Source organism: Corvus kubaryi, unplaced genomic scaffold (assembly GCF_017639235.1).
Source record: "Corvus kubaryi isolate FWS band 111438036 unplaced genomic scaffold, C.kubaryi_AGA036_p1.0 37266, whole genome shotgun sequence".
Classification (NCBI taxonomy): Eukaryota; Metazoa; Chordata; class Aves; order Passeriformes; family Corvidae; genus Corvus; species Corvus kubaryi.
Window position 1 is genome coordinate 8,270,003 of NW_024581081.1, and position 14,222 is coordinate 8,284,224.

At 45.8% G+C, this 14,222-nt stretch overlaps 1 protein-coding gene across 2 annotated transcripts in view; it reads left to right on the plus strand.

The window, feature by feature from the left end:
* Positions 1-8,809, plus strand: part of SLC35F3 (solute carrier family 35 member F3) — a 168,369-nt gene extending 159,560 nt beyond the window's left edge. For both annotated transcript variants that reach the window (XM_042025262.1, XM_042025263.1), the window contains 4 exons: positions 1,778-1,903; positions 4,259-4,451; positions 6,006-6,095; positions 7,136-8,809. In XM_042025262.1, the coding sequence (XP_041881196.1) occupies positions 1,778-1,903; positions 4,259-4,451; positions 6,006-6,095; positions 7,136-7,380 (654 nt within the window). In that variant the 3' untranslated portion in view covers positions 7,381-8,809. The remainder of the gene's footprint in view (positions 1-1,777; positions 1,904-4,258; positions 4,452-6,005; positions 6,096-7,135) is intronic.
* Positions 8,810-14,222: the final 5,413 nt, after the last annotated feature.

A 14,222-nucleotide genomic window follows, 5' to 3' on the forward strand; every position in this document is an offset into this window, starting at 1 on the left:
TCCATGAGTTTATCATTGTAAACTTTTCACATCCACAGTGTGCAACAGCAAAGCTTTCCTTCACTTAATTATGTGTTGGATGAAGGCAAATCTCTTTTTCCTTGTTCTGCACCTACCTCATGCTAGTCTCATTCAATGACCTTTTTTCTTGCACCTCTGAAGCCACACAGAGTGTCTGAATTTTTATTTGACAAGCATCAGCACACTGGTGAGAGAACTGCTGAGCTCCTTCAGCACTGCCTGTCTGAAACAGCCCCCCACTGCTGTAGAGTCATGCAGGGAGGGTTCTCTCCTTGACTTACAAAGAAGCCTGTCCTGGACCAAAAGACCCAGTTACACCACCACAAAACTTCACTTTAGAAATGATGCCCCACAGCTGTACGTGGAGAGACCAGATACCAACTGGGCTGCAAGCCAAGACACTGCATCTGAACCTCTCCAAATCTGCAGCGTGTATACCCAGCCTCTGCACCATGTGCTGGGCTCCACCCTGACCAGGTCATAAATCAGCATTCTGCCTTATGCCACCCTGCCATTGTACAGCAACACCTGTGGAGAAATTGATAAGGCTTTGTTTGCAAAAATGGGCCATTTTTATGCTAGGGGAAATTGAAGGTGTTGATGTCAGTGTGCGGGAAGTATCTGCTAGATGATTGTCTGGTTTATAGGTGTCTCCTGGCACCGTCTCCAGCTCAACCCAGGGAAGAGGCTGCTGGTGCTGCTGGGGTTGGGACCTGCAGCTGTTAAAGGGGCTACCTCACCACATCTTGCTCATCAGGCAGCAGCAGAGCTTGGCACACAGACTTTCCCCCTGCATCTTCACTGCAGCCCTGGTATCTCTGGTGGGAAGCAGGAAAGACGAGAGGAGACTCATGGATGTGTAGACAGCTGCAGCTTGTGGATGTGGCTTACAACCCCAGTCTGGTCCTGGGAGGGGGGACAGTTGGCTGGCACTTTCCCATCTGTAGATCAAAATAAACTAATATCCCAGTCATCTTGGATGCCTCACCACAGCTGTGCAGCCACAAGGCATGTGGTCTAAGCAGGGCTTCCCTCGCATCCCTGCAGAGCCAGGAAGCATGAGCATACAGAAAGCCCTATTCACCCCAGAATTAACACCCTGAGAGGCTGAAGGTATCTGACAGGACAATCCCAGAGAAGCCAGGGGTTTCTTGCTGACTGGTAAATCAGGGTCAGCCTGTCCCCTGCCTTTGTGAAAGCTCCCTCCGCTTGGGAGACGCCCCTCAGGCATTGCGGTGTGCATAGTTGGCTGAAAAAAATTCCTCCTACTCTCTGCAATGATTCGTCTAGACTGGAAAGTAGTTGCATGAGTTTTATTCCCCTGTTTATTTCTATAACCTTTTTCCTCCAAAACTTCAACAGGACTCGAAGCCTTTTCTGCAAGCTCCAGGGAATTATTACTTGTGTATTATTGTCACGCACAGGCTGCAGAGACCCACTGATGGGGAGGCTCAGTGACAGAGATTAAATCCCCACTTCAGCTCAGTCGGAGGCAGTGAGCCCTGCGGTCTGGCTTGCCACACATGCCCAAAGCAGCCACTCCTTTGCAGCTCTGCCCGCAGCTTCCCTGTAGCCAGGGAAACCACGAGGGCAGGCAGCATCTGCTCCCTGGGTATTGGCCTGGGCTTGCTACTATTTTCCACATAAGCAGATGATGCAGAAGTACTGTGCTCACATGTAAATCTGCCTGCCTGTTTCTCCATCGTGGAGGTTGTCTAGTAACACTTTCTTGCTTTCTTTCTTTGTCTCCAACCAGATCGTGGCTGCTATATTTGCCATTGCAGGGATAGTTATGATGACGTACGCCGATGGGTTTCACAGCCACTCTGTTATTGGGATAGCCCTGGTGGTGGGCTCTGCCTCAATGTCTGCTCTCTACAAGGTAAGCACACCTGGCTCTCCCCCCCACAGAAAGATGCCTCGTCCCCCTCATCACTCACTTTGGCTGTTCCTGTCTTACTTGCAAACTTCTGTGCAGTTCAGTGCCATGTGCCCTTCTTTGAGAGCTCTGCCATAAACACACTGGCTCTGCAGCAGTGCATTCAGGTGTTCACTTGCTTTGGTGTCTGCTCTCACTTAGGAAAAAAACTCCTATTTCCTTGGAATAGTCTTCTCCAGTACTCCTCCACCAGGGGGAGGATTTACACATGTCCCACCTTCATGAAAAATGAGGCTGCTTTTCCATAGATTCTGGATTTAATCACTGATTCTGGAAGCACCCTGCAGAGATTTAGCTTCTTTAAGTCCCTTTGTTACCTCCCCTTGCCAGTCCTCCTTCACTAACATACATAGCCCGTGTTGAGCTTAAGAGTATTGCTTATCATGGAAGCAATCGCATCCTTAAAATGCAAAGCACATGCCTACGAACCAAGTACTCATCCTGAGAAGCTGGATGAGTTGCACTACATGTAAGATGCCGCCTTCTCTGCTGAGCAGAGCCATTTCACTCAGACTGAGACACTTCTGGGCACTTGCCTCTGTGCTGCTCATGGCACTCAGAGTCACAGCCCACAGTGAGGAATAACCATTTGTAGGGTGTGGTTCACCCAACCTGGCTCGGACATGTAGATTAGGAGGAGATGTAGACATCTCCATCTGGTCTAATGAATTGCACTGTACCAGTCATCCAGCAGGAATTAGCCAGGAGAGCCCTGCAGCCCCAACACCAGCAGTCCAGGGAAACTTGCCAAACTGAGAAGCATCTGCCTGTGCCCCTCAGCACAGTGCTGCGATGCTTTCTGCTCACTTTTTCAGATCAGATGATGTCTTACTTTAGGAAGGTCATGAAGTTTCATACAGCTCATTCCTCGAGACATGGCCCTCCAAACCAGAGAAAATTAAAGGCTAGAGCGTAGTTCTGTTCCCCTTCCCATGACACTGCTGCTCTTCCTGGGAATGGGAGTCTCAGGGCTGCTCCACCAGAGCCCGTGCACAGGAGGGTGGTGGTGGCAGTGCCAGCAGGGTGCAGTGTGCTCTGCATGTCAGGACAGATGAAGCTCTGCAGCTTGTTGTGCAACACATGCCACTGCCACTGCTGCTGCCACCCTGCTCTTGCTTTCCACAGTCTGGCTCAGTTTCCATGAGTTGTGTGTGCCAAAGGGGCAGGCAGATCTGCAGGCAGACAAATCTCACCATGTGCAGCAGAGTCACTGCTGTCCGTGTCTGGGGTAGGAGGACAGGTGGAGGTGGCTCTGGCAGGGGCAACACGCTGTCCTCAGGTGACAGATGAGGAGTAAGTGGCTTTTGGGAGATTTTGCTCCATATTGCAGAGCAGCAACACAGCTGCACTGGCCAGTGATGGCTGGGGGGTGGTAGGAGTGGGCAGAGCCCTACATGCACGGCAGCCCTGCAGACTTGCCTGCTCTGTGTAGGCAAAGGAGAGAACTGACACTGGTGAGGGGGGCTGCCAGTGCAGCACGAACCACTAAGTCAGAGTCCATTGGCTGTCCAGGTTTGCAGCCAGTAGCAGAGGAAAACTGTACCCACAGACCATGGTATCCAGCAGACTCTCTGCAGCTCTGTGGTGAAAAGCCAATGCAAACTCCAGACAAGACCTGTCCACAGGCACTCCCCAGCCACAGATGGGCTACTCACATCCTTCATTTCTACTGTCTTTTTTTCTTCACCCACTAACAAACCAGAGCTTTTAAATCCCTCCCTGCAGTCTCATTAACCAGGCTGCATCTGTGCTCTGGGCTGTGGGGCTGCTGCTCTGCTGTCTGCCTTCTGGAGATGAGTTCCCAGGGAGAAGGTGGAAGGACAGCCAGCCAGCATGGCCTGTGCTTGCCCACCACCACAGCACTGCTCAGGCGGCAGCCAAAGGCCTGGACCAGTGATGTCTCATGCGGGGAGATAACACATTGCTTTGTCTCCTCCCGGCTGCCCTGCTCCACAGTCTTCTTAATGCCAAGTTTTCTGGAGGTGCAGAAAAAAGACTGAAGGGTCTAAGCTAGGGTTGAAGGGTCTATGCTAGGGTTAGTGACATTTCCTTTCAGGACATGCACAGAAAAATGTGCTGAGTCCCCTTTCTGCATGGACTCGGTCGGCAGCTGCCCCTGCCTGTGCTCCAGGAGGTGCCAGGAGGGTGAAGGCTGGGATACACAAGCTGCTTATCACAGTTTCATGAGCAGCCATCCCAAGTGTCCAGCAAGCATCACTGCATAGGTGCCAGAACAAAACACCAGCCTTCCAGGGATGTGGTGCAAGACAGTTAAACCCATGTATTTTCCTCTTTTAGGTTTTATTCAAACTTCTTTTGGGCAGTGCTAAATTTGGAGAAGCTGCCTTATTCCTGTCTGTGTTAGCTGTCTTCAACGTCCTCTTCGTTACCTGTATTCCTGTCATCCTTTATTTTACCAAAGTGGAGTACTGGAGCTCTTTTGACATCATTCCTTGGGGGAACCTCTGCGGATTTTCAATTCTTTTATTGAGTGAGTAGATGGGGGGGGCTCTCACACTGCTCGGGGTGGAGGAGGGTGCCAGAAACTGGCCACTGGAGGAAGCTGCAAACCTCTCTCATACTGTAGCTGTTTTCCCTTCTTCTCAAACTAATTAGTAGCTTGAGATATTATGAGAGGGCCCAATCCTAGGGGCAATGTAGACCTTGCTTCTGCTGTTATTACCACACCAAAATACTGTGGCTCTCTTTAGAAGGTGCTGTGGGACTAAACTGTAAAGCTTGTCCTAACTCCTACTCGTGAACTCCGTGTCACAGAGACAGGAGACGCTTGCCCAGGCTGTGACAGACCAGCCCTGCTAGGAGGGCATTATCTTGGGTTCATCAGCATGCCCACAGCGAGGAGGTTAGGCCAAGCCAGTCAAGGTCAGACTCTGATGCCTCTGCTGCCTGCAGTAATAGCTAATTGCTACTCCTAAAGAGGAGGAAACTTTTGAAAATGTAGTGTTGAACAGTGATGGAAATCTTGATAGGTGGCAATCCTCCCTTCTGCTGCCACTGCTGTGCTACCAAAGGAGCCCAGGGGAGGGATGCCAATCTAAGTTTTAAAGGTTAATGGTTACCAGAAATGTGGTGTTGTTCATTGTTAAACTAGATGTGTTGACTTGCTGCCACAGTTGGTCCCTAAACTGGATGATGGAATCACATCTCCTAAAACATTAATTTCTACTGGCAATAGTTCTTCTCTACCCCTGTCTTTAGTCCCAGCTCCTTTTACACTGAACAGTCACAATGCCTGACTCCAGAAGTACCTCCAGGTTACTTATCAGTGGACTCAGTGGAAGGTGTCTGTAAGGAAGTGGTGCAGAACTGGGCAAGTGATCACTGGCGTGTGCAATACATGGGTACTAGTGGTTGGAGCCCCAGCTCCCAACAAGCTCAGTATTGGAAAGGCTCTCTTGACTCTGCTAAAGCTAAATCACCTAAAACAAGGGTGAATTTGATCCAAAGCAATTATTAATTTGTCACGAAACACTCCACAAACAGCATATGGTATTACAATGGAGTGATATTATAATCATTCTGTAGTAATGATACTATAATTTCATTGTATGAAATTATATTTAGCAAGTTCCTGCCTGGAAGAGGGTTAGACTTACAGCATCTTCCACCTGCAACTGGAGGCAGCTTTTCCACAAAAAGGCACCCAGACAGAAGCTGCTGTTCAGCTGAAATCTCCCAGATGAGGAGTATTTAGTCTTTCAGCAGGGCCAAGTGAATCACTGGATCGGTATAAAGAATAGGAGTTACTGCACATGACACTGAGAGACTGGCTGTACGCAAAACCCACCCTGATCCTGCCACTGGACTCCAGAGGGATAGAGAGTTCCCCAGAAACAGCAATGTCTCAGGCAGGTGGACATGCAGCAGACAGATCTTTGTCCTCTAGTATCTTCACGAAAATCAACAGAAGCTGATATACCCTTTATTTGAACAACAAATAGAGTAATAAAGCATAAGTGTTTCAAGTGACATTCCTTCTGCCTAATTTCACTGTACTAAAAGACATTTTTCTTTCCTTCATCAGCATTCAATATTCTACTAAATTTTGGGATTGCTATTACCTACCCCACCTTGATTTCTCTTGGAATTGTACTGAGTGTCCCAGTGAATGCAGGTAAGATTTTCTGTCTTTTCCATCTTAATGAACACATTAAATCTGTGGCCTTTCAAATACACAGCAGGGGTAAAAGAAAATAGATTTATTAAACATGTTTTGCATCTTCTCTCAAAGGCTTACAGAGATGACACTGATTAAAAATTTATTCTTTATGTGTTAAATATGTATCGTGTAATATTACATGGATATTCATAATCCCTAGAATTGGTTTTTTAATTACTGTCCGAATAAGCCTGCATACTGAAAAACAAAGTAGATTTGAAAACATTCATCTCTGGGCTAGAATGAAAACCCATGGATAAAGCAGAAATCAATTCTTAATGATTTTTTCAAGGCAGGCTTAACACTAAATTAAAACAAATAAAATTGCTTACATTTTAGAGCAGATATGTACTAGTAACTCTGCTTGCCTTGGTAAATAACATTGCAGGTGTTTATCAAGAGCACTGAGACAATTCAGTTTTGGGCATGTCCTGGTACATTTCTCTGACAGTTTTCTGAAATTTAGTGAAAGCCAAGAGACTGCAGAGTCTGAGAGGGCTGGGCAGGGGAGTGCAGACACAACCCCAATCTAAAGCAGCTCCTAAAACCCAGCATGCTCAGCTGGTGCCATGGTGCAGGTGGCAGCTCCCAGCTTCATGCTGACGGAGTGCACACAGAGCCAGGCACTGCTCTGGCAGATTTGGCTACCAAAAGGTGTGATCCCCCCAGAGTGTGCACACAGCTCAGCCCAGGAAGTGTTTCTTACTCCTCAGGGCAGCAAGAAAAATTTGCAATCAGGAACTGCTGTGCAGGGAAGAGAAATGCCCCTTTCTCTGTGTCCCAGGACCTCAGCAGGAGTTCCTGTGCTATTGGTGGCAGGGCATACCCTGCTGTGCGGTCAACCAGCAGGAAATAGTGCCCCTGTCATCACTGCCTCCATGGCCATGTACTCCTGCCACAGCCAGCCCTCAGAGCTAGGGAGGTGAGGGGAGGGAAGGGGATACTGGCCTAATGCCTTTTCCTATATAATAACACCCATTCAATGTCCCACACAGTTGTTGATCACTACACGAGTGAAATTGTCTTCAATAGTGTCCGAGTAATCGCCATCGTCATTATTGGCCTGGGCTTTCTCCTGTTGCTCTTGCCAGAGGAGTGGGATGTCTGGGTAATAAAGCTCCTCACACGTCTCAAAGTCCGGAAGAAGGAAGAAATTCCCGAAGGGAATGGAGACATTGCTTCAGGACTGCCTAATAAAAGCCGGAGAACTCGCCCTTCCATGTCATCCTTTGCTCATTAAATGCTCTTTTTACCAAAACTTTGTGGTTAACGTTATATATGATGATGCAAAGGTCTTTTCTTGGGAAGAAGCACACCTGTCCAACATGGTGTACATACCTGTACAGTTTTGATATGATCACCATCTAAAGCATCGAGTCTTGGCATGTCCAGTTTGCTTGTACTTTTTTCACATCTGACCTTTCACTTAAGTAGTACACTGAAAAAAACTGCAAACCAAGAACCTCTCTTCTCTTTTTAAATGAATGTAATATATAGTCAAAATATATTTGCATAGGTTATTTTAAAGAATGACTTTCATGAAAAGCAGGGCAGATATTTTGAACATTAGGTACTGAATGATGCATTGCACACTGTGATTTAAAAGAAACAAATGCTATGCTACATCACATGTTTATTTTTGACCAGAGCTGTACTTTGAAAGTTTTCAAGGAGCAAAAAAAGGGAATCTTTTCGGGGACGGGAAGATGGGGGGAAGAGTGGAAGGAAGATTTAGAAATCACTCTATGTAGATGAGCGCATGTTGCGCTGCAAACAGGGAAAATTCAAGTGCAAAAAACTGCTTGCACTAAAGCACTAGAGAGAAAGCAGTCTAGAGCCCAAATCTCCTTATTCTGCATATGACTGTAGTCCACGCTGAGAATCATGCAAGAGAAATCCAGTGCCTTCTACAGAACTCTTGTCTTTATCCACACAGAACCAGGTCCTGCTGTGAGGCACTTGCAAAGGCAGGGCTCAGGTTTGTGGCCCCAAAGGACCCCAAATTCCCACCGACATCAGGACGTGCCTCCTGTACATTCCGTGGCTTCTGTGGGAACATGGGGCCCAGGGGACTGCAAGTTCGAGCGCAGGAGACCTGGTTCTCTTCTCACTTCACAGGTTTTACCCCTGTGTGGAGCTGCGCTTGATTAATGCCAATGTGAGGAAGGGGGAGTCTTGGTCATGTGTGGGACAATCCGACCGAAAATGATCAAAGGGGCTGGCAAGAGCGTGGTTGCTGATGTACAGTCTGAGAGCATGGACTAAGGGGGTGAATCGCCAGTTGCTTTTACTCCATAATTGTGAGTGTTAAGAGTTAAAAATGTAACATATTTACATCAAATGTAACACTTTTTATGAAACTTGTAAGCACCAGGATGTTTACTTACGCGATTTTGGTTCGCCATTAAATTTCTATCTGTGATAGATCACATGCTATGTAAAAAGGGGGGGGGGGAAAGGTTATAGTTTACTATTTTTGAAGTTTACATTGTTGCATACAAAATTAAAAGTGTTCTTTTGAACTGCTGCCATAGCCTAAGGTCCCTGCTGCCACTGAGGTCCTCTTTGTCTCAGGCAGGGGTGGCATCCACTTCAAAACATTTTAGCAAATCAACTTCAGATTCCATTATCTGTTTGGCAAAGCTAAATAATAAAAGATTTTAAACTCAGCCTTGGTCAGTGCTATCCGTTTCCTTCTCGTGACTGAACCTTTATTGCAGTTCTGCTGTGGGTAGTATTTGGCCAAAGTGATCAGAAGGGAGAGACACAATCATCAAAGCAGCCAAGGCTGCATCTCAATGCACTGCTAGCCTGTCTGTCCAAGACAGCAAAGCCTGCTCCAGGCTACCTGGACAAATCCATCTAGAGGGATGCTGTTAGGCATCAGTCAGGAAACAAACGTCCAGCAGAAGTAGACCAAAGGAAAAATTGATCTTTGAATGCATCAGTGAGCAGCCATACATGCATATGCTAACAGGTATTTGGGGGCTGCATATGGGACATGAATTTGTACATTAATAATCAGGCCCTAGTCCTGGCTGTATGTTTGTCCCCACCATATTGCTTGATGACCACACACTAAAGACTTGCTAACAGAGATTACACACCTGAATTTTTAAATCTATTTCTTTGGAGAGCAGAGGAGGGTAAAGGCACAAGACAGGAGCACAAGTGCAACTCCAGTAACGGCATTGAGGGCCACACATAGAGACTTGACCTCAAAGCTCCCAGATTAATGTTTATTCCATCTTCGGACAAATCATTTTGTCATCCTTGGAGATGTCATCCTCCCCAAGCTTCCTCTCTGAGCAAGACAGAGAATATACAAACAGTGTTTCCATTTTCCATTGCCCCAAAAAGTGGCATCTTCTGTGATCTCCACACTTCATTTTGTTCTGTGTTTGATGCAGTTTGTAGGTATTCAGAAGCCTCCAAATGCCATTTTAAAAACTGCAACTAACGTGTGTTTTTAACCAAAATGGAAGCAGGTTTTTTAGCATTCAGCATGGATTCAGTGGGGGAACTTATGCACCAGAATGGACAGGAGCATTAGTAAAACTCTGATTTACCAGATGCAACTAAGTCATTGCTTCTGTTGGCTTGTCCTTCCTGAGAACAGGCTGAACACATGCAAGGGCTGGGATTTCAAACAGCACTTCAAGAACCATCCCTCTCCTGAGTGGGAACTGTGCAAACTAGATTTACCCACGTTAAGCAGTTCTGAGCTGGCCATATTAACCGGATGAAATGACCTATATTTCTTCAGGCAACACCTTGCCCTAGGCATAAGCACCTGACTTGACAGTAAGTCACTGCATAGTAAAACCTTCCAGACAGTGAAGTCCAGGGTGTGATTAGGAGAACAAGAACTCCCCATGTCCATATGGTATGTGTGCACATCTCTAAGTGCCAAAACATCACAGATCTGAAGCTGAGGAATGAAAAAACTGGAGTTGTTGGCTTTCACCAGAACAACAAGCCAGAGCAAACCCCTCTGAGAAGGCATTAGATGTAACTGGGCCACCCTTCAGGTGAAGGCAAGATTGAACTCCTGATCTCAGACTGTTGAAGGATGCCCAGGACAAATTCAGTGCCTTGGAGAGCAGGGCTGAGCTGTGGCAGACTCTCCTGCTTGCCCTCAGAGGTCAAAGCACTGTGTGCAATCTCTGCAGCAGTCTGTGAGTGAGACCCACTGCTGGCCTCTATGGACCCCACACTGCTCTGCAGGGCCATACCTGCTCTGCAGCACAGAGAAACACAAGCCTGGAATTAGCACTTTTAGCCCACCATTGGCCACCTTGAACCTCCTCCTTAGGCAGAACTGCAGGTCCCTCCAGTGTGAGGTTTCTTAATATGTCTCTTAAGCCGGTCTCCTGCATTATCATTGTGTGTCTCCTGCCCTCACAGAGAACTGCCAGCCACAAGTGTGCACCCTTATTCAAGGGCTGACCTTGACTGGCAACCTTCTGCCCCAACTCAGCCCTCAAAGTGCCCAGTAACAATCCAGTGGGCTTGTTATAACAGCAAGTTGAGAAAAAAAAATCTCAGAAAAGCAACTAGCATCACCAGACCTCATTGCAGCTGCTGGTTTTCACTGCTGCACAATACAGCAGTGAGAAGGCACAGCAGTTCTCCTCCTCCCTTGTGTGCCTTTGTCCTTGTCCTGTTGTCTCCTGCTGCTACCTTTATAATAATTTTTTATTGCAACTCTCCACAGTGACAGCATGAGCCTTTTATCAGCACATGGGTCAGATACGGGCTTATTTAAAAAAGCTTTTCCTGCTCTTCTGTCTAGAATGGCTGTATTCATATCAGTAGTCTTCAGAAAACAGCCATGAAGGGCAGAAATCCAACCACAATAATCAACAGATGAACAAAAGACACTGAAACCAATATGTAGCTTAACTGTTTTGGGAGCTGAGGGTAGACTAGCAGGACCTGTAGATCACCACGTTCTGGGGCTGAATTAATGTTTCCTGTGAGCTCAGGAACAAATCTCTCACCCCCAGCTCTCCAGAGTGCTCTAAACCAAAACTAGTGCAATATTGAGCTGGTCAGAGTTACTAAAGATACTGTATCTTCCACTTACAGAGAAGGCAACATGACCAGGCTGACACCATTTCTGGTCAAAGGCCTGTCTGCTACGGTGTCTGCAGGCCCAAAAACAAACTGAGAAGTGAAGGTTTCCCAGTGCAGTGAGTCAACACAAAAGTCTAGATGGACTGGCATAGCCATGGATCATATTCCAAATAAACTCAAAAATGTGCTTAACTGAAACACATGGAAACACCCTTCTCTTCACTGAAAAGGAAGTAGATTCTCCAGCCCTTCAGAAGCCCTAGGAATAGCACCAGCCACCTTGCCTTGGCTGTGTGGGCTCAGACACCAGGCTGGGACTGGGCATTTCTTCAGGGAAGTGGGGAGGAAAAGCGGCCAGAAACAATGCAGCTCATGTGAAGCAGAAGCACAGGAGAGCTGATGATGGAATCAGAAATAAATGCCTTCTGCAAAATAGCTTCCAGGGCAAGATGCCCACCTGTCCATTGCAACAACTCCAGTTTGAAGAAACGGAGTCTGTGCACATGCTGTAAAGTCATAAACTACAGCGAGTTTGGCTCCATGGACCCTGCTGGTACTGCAGAAAGGATGGAGCTTTCAAGGCCTCCAAACCTGAGTTATTCCTTGGTAAAGGCCAAGGCTGAGAAGCTTCTTTCACAGCCCAGTCCTCATGCAAAATCTCTCTGCAGAAACTGCCTGAAGAAATGGATTTTGATGGATGAGTTTAATTACCCCATTGTTATTAACAGAGAAGCAATTAGATTATCTTCTTCAGCTGGCATGTTCTAGGGCATTTCCATAATAATCTGAACCTTATGGAGAAGTCCTGAACATTAAAAAGAGAAGTAAGAAAAAAAAAAGAGCAGAAAGATTTTATGACCTGTAGCTTAAAAGTCTTCTGAGGGGAAATCAAATTCCTAAGGACAGGACCAGTAGCTCAAACTAATGCTTCTGAAAATAATAAACCTTATATTTTTCTTTTCTACCTGAAACTCTGTTAGGTACAAAAGATCTTCATATATGCACAAGATCATTTTAAATAAGGTGGCAATTAGTATTTCTCCATGCATTCTACAGACATTCTAGGGTGCCAGCAGCTTCTCAGTGAAGAGTGGAACTCCTAAGCAGAGTTACAATTCTGGAAAAGGCTTAAACAAGAGAGGTCGTGGAGCTCACATTAGCAGTGTACTTAGGAACCTGTTATATGCAACTTTTCTACAATGATCTAGAGACAGTTCTTTAATCCTACTGCTGAAGTAGATGATCACTTCAGAAGAGAAATCAAATTTTCCAGCTCTTCATCCCCAGGTTTCCCTCCTCTTTAGATTCAGTCCACCATCTCAAGATAGCCATCAGTGCAGATTGGGAACAACAGCAACCAAAGAGCTGTTTTGCTATTTGGCTACCAGAGAGTGACAGATCCCCTCTCAGTGCTCATCTCTTGAATCAGTAAAAAAGTATTATCAGTAAAGGGTTTTTTTGACCAATCATTTAACCAATCAATGACCAAGAAGACTGGCCTCAGCACGGCTCCTTTAGTAATCTCTGTCCTTTTGAACAGCAATTTTTTCCTGCTATTTCCTGGCTCACTACTCAGTTATTAAGCCACAAGAAAACGTCCTTTTATCAACAGTAGCTTCATTTCTTTGGTAAGAAGCATCATTAAAAATCCTTCAAAAATCTAAGTGTAGTGTTCCCTATTCTCTCAAAAAAAAAAAGAGCCAACACACAAGTCTGCAAAAAGTCATCCATCCTTCAGACTCCTTTCAACATGAAAGGATGAGACAACTGAGACACTGTGATTTCAGCAGCATTTTGCCTTTCCTTAAGGGAGGGCTTTCTTGCCTAACTTCCACAGAACATTTACACCAAAACTCCAGCTTCTGCACATACCCACGACTGACCCAGACACTTAGAAGATTCTTGAATTAAGACCTGGATTCCTGTGAGTTCCAAGCAGCAGGATTTGTAAATACTTCAAAAATGTGAACTTGTCTTTCCTGGCTATGAGTAGGTATTATGGGCAGTGAACGTAGCTTTGCAGTCTCCCAGCAATAGGTCTCACTGCCTCTTTGGCTTCTGAAGCTGCCAAGTTTTTAATGACTGCAGCCTAGTAGGCAGAGTAAGCTGCATAATGGTCTCCTGGTGATTTTTGGCCAACTATACATTTTAAATGCCTTCCTGACTTGTACACAAAGCATCGCTCTTTCATTGTGTGATTTTGGATTTGGTCAAAGGCATGTCACTTGCTAACTTGGTTGCTAAGAAAATTGATATTGATCTTGGGAACAAACACCATGTTTGAGAATGATGTTGCCTTTGTGCATGTGTAAGCAATCCCATCTGGTACGGTACACCTACGTTTCAGACATTGTTTATAGTGCACATAAGGTAACTGGTGCAGCTGATGGGTTATTAGACACAATACCTGAATGCAAGAATGCAGACAGGCATTTCATAAAGAATTTTAGGATATGCTTCAGTCTTAGAGAGAACTAGGAACCACTTCTTTTCTTTAGTACATAACATGTCACAGAAATTTGAAGACATCCAGTTAAAAGATGAGTTTTCCTCTTCTAGTTACATAGCTTTGAAAACTGAAGTCTCCTTGTAGAACAGGCAGATTTCCAGCTTCCCATCTAGCTTTCTTGCAAAAAGCTGAGCATCAACATTGCTGCAAAGAACACTTGTCTCGTCCTTGGTAGGCTTGGAGAATTGCTAAGCAGGAGCCAATAGAAGAGTGAGAATTAGTCAGTCTTCCCACCATCGCCTGCTTTTCCCAAAATACTCCTCTTTCTGTTTTCTTCCTTTCTAACAACTGAACAAAAACAGAATTCTGGCATTAAAAACAAGTGCCTACAATTAATGTAAATTACTTCATCACCCTAAAAGAACCCTAAACCTCCAGTTTTCGGGCTTTTTCTTCATCTTCATAATCACCAGTCCTCAAGGTACCTACTGATTTTCAGACCACACTCCACAGAGTACTCCCCTGATGTCCATGAGAGGTCACAAAGATAAGAC